An 11,715-nucleotide genomic window follows, 5' to 3' on the forward strand; every position below is an offset into this window, starting at 1 on the left:
TGTCACCGTTCGCCACGACAAATAGGAACGTCAGTGCCACTAGTGGCGCGATATACTATCACGCCAACGGGGCTACAGCTGTAGTGTGGAAAACTTTTCCTTCGTTTTTTTTTTAATTATAAATGGGCTTACTCTTGGCCACAGACTAGCCGAAGGCAGAGACGTGGCCTACGAATGAGTGAGCTCGCCCAGAAGATGCCTGTTCACTCATTTTTACGGAAACGATCGTATTTGTAGAATAGAATAGAATATCATTTATTCGTGGACACAGACAATACTAATTACACGTTACAACACTAAACAAAAACCGGCCAAGAGCGTGTCGGGCCACGCTCAGTGTAGAGTTCCGTAGTTTCCTGTATTTTTTTCAAAAACTGTTCAACCTAATAAGTTCAAAATAATATATCCTAGAAAGTATTTAAAAGAAATATTATTTATAAATACTGTCAAAAGTAGAGGGTATGGTTCAAAAGTTTCACTTTTGGAGCGATTATTTCTGAAAGTATTAACAATATCAAAAAATAATTTTAGTATACCCCTATTCATTTTTCAATACCTATCCAACAATATATCACACGTTAGGGTTGAAATGAAAAAAAAAATCACTCCCCACTTTACAAAATAATAATCTTGGTTTTATTTTAAATTTATGTCTGCTCTAAGGTTTTGTTCAAGTTTTGCTTCGAACCACTCGCTTCGCTCGTGGTTCAACTATAGAATCCTTTCACTTGCTCGTTTTTCAATTCCACACTCGGCGTTAAAATACAACTTTGCCCCCTTGTATAACAAATAACTATTAAGTATCAAGTGGTCCATTTTTTTCAAAGTTGTCCACCCCACGTTTTTTGTAACCTGGGTATTTTTTATGCGATTATTACTCAGAATCGCGCGAGCTTTTCGATCCTGATAGGAGAAAAAAAATGTCCCAAGATTTCCATACATTTTTTCGAACCTTCCATTCCGTTACCGCCATACAAAATGTATGAAAAAAACATTGGGACACTTTTTTCTCCTATTAGAATTGAAAGAGCTCGCGATTCTGAATGGAAACGACATAAAAATTTCCAAATCCAAAAAAAAAGTGGGGTGGACCACTTAAAAAAACCGGCCAAGAGCGTGTCGGGCCACGCTCAGTGTAGGGTTCCGTAGTTTTCCGTATTTTTCTCAAAAACTACTGAACCTATCAAGTTCAAAACAATTTTCCTAGAAAGTCTTTATAAAGTTCTACTTTTGTGATTTTTTTCATATTTTTTAAACATATGGTTCAAAAGTTAGAGGGGGGGGACGCACTTTTTTTTCCTTTAGGAGCGATTATTTCCGAAAATATTAATATTATCAAAAAACGATCTTAATAAACCCTTATTCATTTTTAAATACCTATCCAACAATATATCACACGTTGGGGTTTGAACGAAAAAAAAAAATCAGCCCCCACTTTACATGTAGGGGGGTACCCTAATAAAACATTTTTTTCCATTTTTTATTTTTGCACTTTGTTGGCGTGATTGATATACATATTGGTACCAAATTTCAGCTTTCTAGTGCTAACGGTTACTGAGATTATCCGCGGACGGACGGACGGACGGACGGACGGACGGACGGACGGACGGACAGACAGACATGGCGAAACTATAAGGGTTCCTAGTTGACTACGGAACCCTAAAAAATGGCCCAAGTATTCCTTTTACACTTCTCATTTTAGCATCCCCCAAAAACAGTGATATTCAGATTTAGCCTGTACCCGGGTGAACCGGGTCAAAGGGCCTATTTTTAATCCGTCCCGCGATCCGGCGATCATCCATCACACTAATTTGTGCCGTGTCCGGGCTCTGTTTGCCAGGGGAGAGGCGAGTAAGTAGGCGTATAGGTATAGATGGATCTTAGAGATATAGTCGGGTCCATAAGTAACGTTTCTCGTAGTCTTATTTGTAACTTTAGTTGGACGTAGTTACGCAAAAACGGTCCAATCCACATGAAATTGTCATTAACGTGTATAATTGTCATTAAGTTTTAGACCTTGTATGAAAAACAAAAGTCTTTCATTTTAATGACAATTTCTGATGCATTGGAACGTTTCTGCGTAGCCCGGAGACCATAGGTACTTATACCTAAGTGGATTTAGTGACTAAATTATCCTCTAATATTTTTATTTGACAAATTTTTAGTCTTTGTAATACTCTAAATAACAATAATTTTAGAGAAATTCATACATTTGTCAAAATGTATGAAATTGAAATAAGTCAGGGTTCGACAGTATTTACAGCGTGTGGATTCCATACGGGCGAATAATGTATCCAGATTAAGATACTCGCCCGTATTAAATACACACACTGTATAAACTACCTCATCTATTAAAAAAAACATGTAGTTAGGCTCCTTACTTGTAAGACGTCTTCACCACACCAACTGGTAAATACTCTCTTGATTCTTCGAAAACAGATAGAAAAATTTCATTTTATCCAACGAACAACTGGGATTAAAAATTTGAACGATCAAACTATGTACATTATCCATCACTGCTGCTATTCGTGGAGTTAATATAAAAATCAATAACACTGGCTTATAGCTTCAAAATAATCCTCCGATACTGCGCTCGGATTAAACTTTGCTAGAACACCGAAACGATGCAAACATACCTTCCAACGTCCCCTTTTAAAGATTACACCTTCCCCCAATAAACAACTTTAATCCATTTCCCCTAAGCCTTAGCTTCTACCACGAGTTTTGACGTTTTAAAATGTTCGATAGTGTAAAATAAATGTAAGATAACATGTACGTATTACCTAATTATGAATTAATTTCTCAGAATCTTGGTTTAAATACCTTTATGTACCTTTTAGCGTAGAAAGTCTAGGTCCATGGGTCCCAGCGCGAACAAGTTTTTCACAGGAATCGCGAAGCGTCTGGTTGAGGTAACTGAGTGACCGAAGAGCTGGCGACTTCCTCGCACAACGTATGAGCATTGCGATACAGAGAGGAAATGTCGCCAGTATCCTTGGTACAATGCCTCGAGGGCCTATTTTAGACATCAAGGCTCGGAACCGGTTAAAACCGGTTAATTTCGATTTTACTCCGAACTTTCTTAAGAACGCGCACGAGATGCGCCGGCGCCGCGTAAATATCTACGTCCACGCAGCGCCTTATTTTCTTTGCTTAGAACAGTATTGTCACCTAATACCATGATGAGGAATAAACTGGTTTATTTTGTTCTAAACCGGTTAATCTAACGAAACCTATAATATGGAAGCGTTCCCCTAAAAACCGGTTCAAATATAGCCGTTTTTCGAGCGAAAACGTAAATTCAGGGTTTTGCTGCAAGTACATGATAATGAAAATTTAACCGGTATGCCAGCCCTGTTAGACATTAGTATTCTATTCTAGCAGTGAATTATATTTGTCCAAACTGATGTTAAATAAAGAATATTCTATTCTATTCTATTCTAACTAAGCCTCCTCAGTGTGCAATGGGCCTAGCTGGGCCACAGTATAAGGACGACCCTCTATAGTAGTGAATCTCCGCGATCGGTGTTTGGCTCTCTCGCATGCGCCGCGCGCGACCTTATGTGCGTTCCCATTGAGGGTCCACGTTAGAATATCGAGCTTTTGAACGTGTCAGTCTTTAGTAAAAGTTCTCAAACGATTGTAAATTCAACTAATAATTTGAAAAGTAGGTACTCAAAAGTTACATTCGGTTAAAGGTGGACCCTCAGTCGTGCATGTCAGGTATCCATATTTCGTAATCTACTTCAAATTTACAACTCTTGTCAATGACTACTCTTAGTAAAAGATTTGTAAAACTAATTTCATTAATTGTGACTCCTTTCTGCTAACTCAATACGAAAAAATGCCATGTAGAATGTGGTCCCTCAATCGATCGCGATAAGTTCACATTAAGAGAGAACAATAGTATTATTTAAAATATAGGTGTGACTGAGAGTTAAATAGTAAAAGTACTCGAATCATTGTAAATTCAAGAGATCGTTCACATTCCCTGAAAAACCTTAGCCGTAATTCCCTTTTGATATTTGTACTAGGTCAATAAAATTAATTAGGAAACTTCTGTTAGAATATTAAACAGATCGTTCCCGTAGCTTTTGATGAAATAATTGTCTTTTGTCTTTTATTACATTCTTTTTAGGGTTCCGTACCTCAAAAGGAAAAAACGGAACCCTTATAGGATCACTTTGTTGTCCGTCTGTCCGTCCGTCCGTCCGTCTGTCAAGACCCTTTTTCTCAGGAACGCGTGGAGGTATGAAGCTGAAATTTATATCAATTACTCAGGTCTACTGTCCCTTGAAGCTGTGAAAAAATCAAACTTCTAAGCCAACGCAATCAAAAGATACAGCCGTTTATGCCGCAAATTTTCGACACTTGCAAGGGAATCAAAACCTACAGGGTGCTTCCCGTGAACTCAGTTTTCCATTGAGGGTTCTAATAGGCATAAGTACGGCTTTGTACATTTTTTTTATATTATTCTTTGATGTTGTTTTAGGGTGGAATAATTTGGGTACGTGGGCATCTATTTGACAGGTCTGAATTATTATTACAGATATAGTGCGAAAAGAGTTGCCTTCGTATTGTTACGGAAACTTACGAACGTGTCATGCTATTGTTGCATGTTATTGTTGCGAGTTTTGAAACAAAGGTATACGCAAGGAAGGGATGCAGATATTTGCCACTCACTCTTACCCATAGTTGCGTCTCAAGACTTGCAGCAATAACTTGCGGGTGGTACTTCAGCTTAAGACGCTACAGGAGCGGAAATACTAAAATGGAAAGGAGCCCCCCTTTCAATTAGGGAATTTTAGTTAAATATAGTAGTATTATTAACTAGATTTATCGAAAAAAAGTTGTTCATTCAGAACAACTCAGTTTAAAGATATTGCGAAAAATCTTTAAAATCGAGGTTCCGCTCTCGACTGTTTCCTCCTTCAAAAGTTAATCAATCGTAACGAAATTTGAGTATCGGAATAACAATGACATAATCTGTGTTGGATCGTTTAGCTTTTTTGCCTAATTGTTACCAATTTTGAATACCACACCTTTTTTGCGCCATAATCCATTAGGCCGTTTTTGGAAATTTTTGATCAGCTCTAGCGTCTTTAAAAATAAGAATATCAAAAAAATCAAAACTGTCCGACACAGATAAAAATAATAATAATCTGTGTTGAAAAAATCAGTGCTCTATCTTCAAAAACCAGGGAGGAAATAGTCGAGAGCGTTTGTATGAAAAATTGACCCCTCCTGTATCGTCTTAAGTAATGTAGATTAATAAATTAAAACTCATAAAAAATAGAGGTCAGTGTCAAAATTATGTTTTTCGTCAAAAAATACAAAACACACACAAAATGTAGCTACCGAGCTCAACGAGAATGCGAATTGCTAAGAGTTGGGGTTGTCCATAGGCTACGGAAAGTTACCGTCAGGAGGGTTCTATTTGCCATCAACATAGTATCAAAGATTTGTCTGTATATTGAATCTGCTCCGATTTGTGGCTGTATTGCAGGTAAAAAGTTGACAATTTTTGTGAAAATGTGGCCATATGCATCCACCAAAAAGACCTTGAAGAAGACTTTTTTTTTTTTTAAATTTTTGAGATAAGTTTTATGGTCGTCTAACAGACACGAGACGAGTTCTGTTATCGTCATGATTCTTTATATAATAACTAGCTTTTGCCCGCGGCTTCGCTCGCGTTATAAAGAGGCAAAAAGTAGCCTATGTCACTCTCCATCCCTTCAACTATCTCCACTTAAAAAATCACGTCAATTCCTCGCTCCGTTTTGCCGTGAAAGACGGACAAACAAACAGACACACACACTTTCCCATTTATAATATTAGTATGGAAGTATGGATGTTAACAAGGAGCAACTTTAATTCAATTTATATAAATAAAACAAACTATGACGGTATCAATACTCAATTAATCGTCATAATAATCATTAATCTGGAAGTCGAGCAGCGACTTGGTCACTGGCCTGCGCTTGGCAGTTTTGGGCAACAATATCTGCTTGACGGCGGGACACACGTCGCATTCCATCAGGTTGGGCAGCACGCAGATACAGGGGCAAACCTTGTTGTTGTTCGCATACACCTTGTCGCCCACTTCACAGCCGGAGGCTATCACTGGAATACAATACACTAGAATGAATCATAGAATTTGGTTACAAAATTTCATGAGAATCGGTTGAGAATTGCGACCTGTGGAGGAGGACATCCGGAGAAAAAGCAAATCGAGTTAAAACGCAGCGCCGGGGTTTATTGGTATCATAATGGACATTGACAATTTGACATCACCATGCCTCGTGACGAAAATCTCGTAAAAGCGAATGATAACCGCCATGTGGTAAGGTTCATTCGACGATTATTGTCCTGATAGTCGTTTCAGCGGACGGTCTTTATAGCGAAGATAGTCCGCGAACATCTTGAGATGCTCTTGCTAGATGGCTGAATAATAAATTGTACTTTTTCATATCTTACGCCAAAGTTTTACTAATAAACAAATGAAATTATATATACATATATATACAGGAAATATTACTTTGTAATTTAGTATACAGTTTCTTCGACGGTCCTTTTAAGCTTTTTATGTGTTTCTGGCTCAATTTCAATCTCTCACAATCACCTTCCATTTTGCATTTCCAAATTCCATCAACACATTCGCACACATCGCATGCATTTCTGCTGGTTTCACCATTTTTACATTCTGAACTATCTGTAAAAAATTACTGCATTTAATCTATGTTGCAGAGAGTTGTAAGTATACAATATTACGAGTAAGGCCGCTGACTCAAAACTATTTAACAAATTTTTACTTTTATTTTTCTATATAGAAAACGTTGAACTACTTCAAACTTTAAACTTTGAAATAGTTCAACGTTTTCTATAAAAGTAGACCAATAAGCATCGACTATGTTAATGTTCATCAAGTAGATGTTCCTTACTTTTAAAATGCTTACGTTTATTACGGTCCTCCTTATTTTCATTTAATTTTAATAATTTAGATTTCTCTTTCACATCTTTAGGTTTTTTATTTCGTTGTTTTATAGGACGCTTGGTTTGCTTTGTTCTACTAATTTCCTCTTTCCCACCAATATCAGTTAAATAATAATAATACAACGTGGTAATCAAATTAGCCATTTCATAAATTCCGTCTTCATTATCAAGGTCAGACCGGTCTTTCATTTCTGTCTTTTTGTTAAACATTGAAGGACTTAGCTCTTTTATTTCTTCTGTGTGTTGAACTTTATCATTCAAATCGCCAATATTTCTGACTTCGAGATCTTGTTTTGTTGATTTTTTTTCATCTGTTTCCAAACCCAATATTAGACTTAAGAAAAGAGTCAAGAAAGACGGTTTGTTGTCTGATTTATTACTTATTTCTTTTTTATTGTATTCTAAAGAATGAAATGGTTTATGTGTGCTTGTGTCTTTTGTCATTTTATTTGTGTCCATAAAATATCCTATATCCTTTAAAAAATTGGATGTCCATTTATTGCCTTGCTGATTGCTTGGAACTTTTTTCTGTGCCGATTGCTCATCTTTGTTGTTTGTTAACGGACCAGAGTTCAATTGCTTGTCATCTTCTGTCCCTTTAAGTTTAATTATTAAATCTATATCCCCTTTAGAATCCGTTTTGACCATTTCTTTTTCTAGCTTTAAGTCATTATTTTTGTTTTTCTTGCATTTTTTTGTCGTGCATTTCAGATTTGACCATAACCCTAGAAATAAATTTGACAAATCCCATTGTTGGTCTTGTTTCTTGCTATCTTGCTGTTGTTCTGATAGGCCATGTTTATCTTTTAACAGTGTATCAAATATTGTTGGTTTGCCTTTATGAATTTTAGCTTTGTGTTTAGCCATCCCATTAGGTTTCTTGGGTTTGGACATTTCCTTTTCTAGCTTTAAATCATTCGTTTTGTGTTCTTGGCATTTTTTTCCGTAACAGTTCATATTTGACCCCAAACCTAGAAATAAATCTGAAAAATTCCATATTGGAGCTTGCTTGATGCTATCTTGCTTTGGTCCTGATTGGTCATGTCCATCTTTTGACAGTAGATCAAAGATTGATGATTTACCTTTAACTGCATGTTTAGTAATGAAATCATCTTGATTGGTTTTAAACATTACTTTTTCTAGCTTTAAGTCATTTTTCTTCTTTTCAAGGCATTTTTTCATTGTACATTTCAGATTTGACCCCAGCCATAGTAATGGACTCAAAAATGACCATTTCTGGGCGTGTGGTTTTGGTTGAACATGTCTATCTTTTAATAATGTATCGAAGATAATTGGTTTCTTTTTATTACCTAAGACTTGATGCTTAGCTATCGAATCATCTTTTTTGGGTTTCAGAATTTTTTTCAGTAACTTTATTTTAGGACTTTTCTTTTTGTTGTATTTTTTGAAAATATTTTTTGAATCTGACTCTTTATTATCTGATTTTTTAAACGCGTCGTTTTCTAGCTTAATATCGTTATTTTTTACGTTTTCTTCTTTAAGTGAATTTGTGTAATTTTTAATACTGTTTAACGCAACCATTAAAAACAATATAGCGTCTTTGGATTTTTCATCACTTTTAAGATCATTGAGCTTTCCAATGTCTTCTTCCAAGTGGTATTTTAAATAGTGTTGTATATCATGTTGTTCTTCAACATTGTCACACCCAAAAACCTGATAATTATTGGTAAATAATATCATCTGAAATTCAATATTCTTTTATATACATATAACTCCGTGTACAAGAAAAAAATGTTCCTCGGAATCAGTATAGTAAATGGAATCTCAGCTTGATGGCGCTAATATAAAATTTAACACTTTTACCACACATATCTCGTTAAGAATATGGTCCAAATAGTTGAAAGTAAGCTTCAAATGTTTCATAACAAAGAAAAATTTTATCAAATAACGTACTTTTTTTTAAGCTTTTTTTTTTTTAGCTTTTTTTAGCTCAAATAACGTACCTACAGAATAACGATAGTTAATAAAAACTGTGTTAATTAATATTTCTGTCACTTACCAAAAGCGGAGCTAGTAATTTAATTTTAGCCATACTTACTCCTCAAGATTTACCACCAATCTAAGCAATAGATAGCCGCAAAGAATTGATTCAGTTGAGACAACTGTGAAATTTGATCATTAATTGGAAATAGATAACGATTATTTTTAATTAAATATTTGCAGGAATAAAGCTAGAAATATTTATTTGTATCTTGATTTATTTTACAGATCACCGAATATTCGGTTACTATCCGGAATCCGGCCTAATCGGCCCTGATTTTAATATCGTAATATCCGGCCGGATACCGGGTGTGCTATTTTTGATTGAACGATTTTGGGGTAAATAAATTAAATGTAAAATACAGTTACGGTTATAATCATAACCATTTATACATACATACATACAATCACGCCTGTATCCCATAAAGGGGTAGGCAGAGCACATGAAACTACTAAAGCTTCAGGGCCACTCTTGGCAAATAAGGGGTTAAAAGAAAACGAAACTGTGGCATTGCAGTGACAGGTTGCCAGCCTCTCGCCTACACCACAATTTAACCCATATCCCATAGTCGCCTTCTACAACACCCACGGGAAGAAAGGGGGTGGTGAAATTCTTAACCCGTCACCACACAGGCACGACCATAAGGACTGTATCGTTAATTATAGGGACAAAATAAACCTCGTCTAAATGTTGACATGTGCATAATTTTGTATTATTATGATCCGAGAGTATGATCTGAAGGTATTGGTAAGTACTATTTGATATAAGAAGGTCTGATATTTTTTTTATCTTAGGGACTTTATGGTACTTTCATTAAGGTCTAGTAAATAAATTTCGGACAACCCCTAATCTGGCTTAATTTGAGAATATCTCAAAGAATCTTTGTACGATTTCGACAAACAAAGGTTAATATGCTGCCAAAATATATTTTTTAAGAGTCCTCTTCATGGTTGTTCAATTGGGTACTTGCAGAATAAATGCGGTGAATTTATATAATTTAAAAAAAACGCATTTTTGAGTAACGTTCCGGATTGCCGTAAATTTTTAATACAAGCAGGATGAGAGAAATAGATAAAAAAAATTAGGCATAGGCCAATGTCTAATAGATATTCATGGTGTTTGAACAGTGCCTAAACCAGATCGATATAAACAGTGTATGATAGTTAAATTCGACATCAAAGTCGGAGTTAGCGTAAGCGCCATGCCATATTCTCTAAATGGCCGCCATACACAGATCATGAACTTTATTTTTTAAAAATAACAGTGGCTAGACTATGTCTAGATATCCTGCTTTGTGGATCATGTGTCGTTGAGGTTCGCACTGTACAATTTTTTTTCGCAATTGTGTCGTCTTGTAAGCACTTTGTGAATTTTCTAGTAGCATTTGTCCGAAATCGTAATTGGTACTCGGGAGGATTAAGTCAATGCTGTCTAAACCACATGCTTTACGTCGAGTTTCTAGGACAAAATGCGTACCTTATTATGTGCCTTATTAAGCCCATGTCTTGTTATAAGAAAAAAATATAATAGCAAATAAATACGGCTACTCAAAGTTGTCTCCATATTTAACGATACAGTCTTTACCACCATTATAATATACATTTAAACATACATTTTGCCATAAACGAACTAATTATAATTAGGTATAACAAAACTAGTTTGCACTTGAACAAGTCAAACCCTGCACGACGACGCGCCCGCTCTCTGCTTAAATTGTAAGACGAATATTAAGTATCCGGTATCCGGCCAAACAACTATCCGTTGCACCTCTAATTTATTTTTTAATTCTTTTCATCATGTAGCTACCTACCAATCACACAGTAGAAAAAGTAAAATTAAACAAATCGCTTATGAGCATGTGAAGCGAAGGGATGAAATTCATGTGACGAGAAAGGTATTACGAATGAATGTGGAAGGAAGTACCTAATGGAAGATGGGAACTGTAATGAAAGCAAGTGAATCATGAGATGACAGGCGATGAAAAAGGTATGGAAAAGTAAAGTATGCTTGGATCACAGACAAGCGAATAATGACAATTTTTTTTTTTATCATGCCAAGTGATGATGTATGAGCGCGAGCGTAAGCATTTTTTTATAATTCAATATCTTGAAAATGCTATATTACTATGGAATTTTTACACTTTAGTACATACCTGGGCAATTCCCAGGTAGTTTGTATGAAGCTTTCCTTTTTTGTTACCGATAATGTATAGAAATCTGGTAACAAAAAAGGAAGGTTTCATACAAACTACCTGGGACATTTTGGGAAACCTAGTGCATCTTGCTCAGCATCATGGACTCTATCAGCCTACAAATTTTTATCGAAATCGGAGACGTGATCCAAATGAACAAACTTTTCGGGAATTGCTGACCTACATTTTTTTTCACACCAGCCCCTTTAGCACAACTTGCCTTGTCGCGCGCGAGTATACATCAAGCGCGACTTCAAGTATGGACTCGCGCGCGACAAGGCAAGTTGTGCTAAAGGGGCTGGTGGTAAGTGATGATTAGGCTTAGGACTTTTTATGGCATACCGTGGTTCTAAAATCCGTGGAGTCGCCATATGAAAAAAATTCAAAGTCAAAGTCAAAGTTCAACAGTATGATGTCACATTAAATATAAATATTTATACACACTGTCACGTCGTCACTGAGTTTATTTTAATCGAACGTATTTGATTTTATCTTAATAATATTTTTTTGGTATTATTATATAGCATTA

At 35.8% G+C, this 11,715-nt stretch overlaps 1 protein-coding gene across 2 annotated transcripts; it reads right to left on the minus strand.

Moving 5' to 3' along the window:
• Positions 1 to 5,901: 5,901 nt before the first annotated feature.
• On the minus strand, positions 5,902 to 9,053 carry LOC125241588. 2 transcript variants are annotated; one of them, XM_048150138.1, is made up of 4 exons: positions 9,014 to 9,053; positions 6,957 to 8,694; positions 6,539 to 6,712; positions 5,902 to 6,123 (listed from the first exon to the last, which is right to left on the minus strand). In XM_048150138.1, the coding sequence occupies exons 1-4, from the start codon at positions 9,044 to 9,046 to the stop codon at positions 5,921 to 5,923; spliced, it is 2,148 nt and encodes a 715-aa protein (XP_048006095.1). In that variant the 5' UTR covers positions 9,047 to 9,053; the 3' UTR covers positions 5,902 to 5,920. The 2 variants fall into 2 exon arrangements, with proteins under 2 accessions (XP_048006095.1, XP_048006094.1); XM_048150137.1 differs by having other exon boundaries at positions 6,942 to 8,694.
• Between the last annotated feature and the right edge of the window lie 2,662 nt (positions 9,054 to 11,715).

This window comes from Leguminivora glycinivorella, chromosome Z, assembly GCF_023078275.1.
Source record: "Leguminivora glycinivorella isolate SPB_JAAS2020 chromosome Z, LegGlyc_1.1, whole genome shotgun sequence".
Classification (NCBI taxonomy): Eukaryota; Metazoa; Arthropoda; class Insecta; order Lepidoptera; family Tortricidae; genus Leguminivora; species Leguminivora glycinivorella.

Bases quoted from the DNA above. Each gene is read 5' to 3' on its own strand.
- LOC125241588 (XM_048150137.1), bottom strand. From the start codon at position 9,046: ATGGCTAAAATTAAATTACTAGCTCCGCTTTTG. The intron at 6,713-6,941 runs GTAAGGAACATC...AATTTTTTACAG, and splicing joins TAAACGTAAGCATTTTAAAA to ATAGTTCAGAATGTAAAAAT. The intron at 6,124-6,538 runs GTAATATTTCCT...ATTGTATTCCAG, and splicing joins ACTGTATACTAAATTACAAA to TGATAGCCTCCGGCTGTGAA.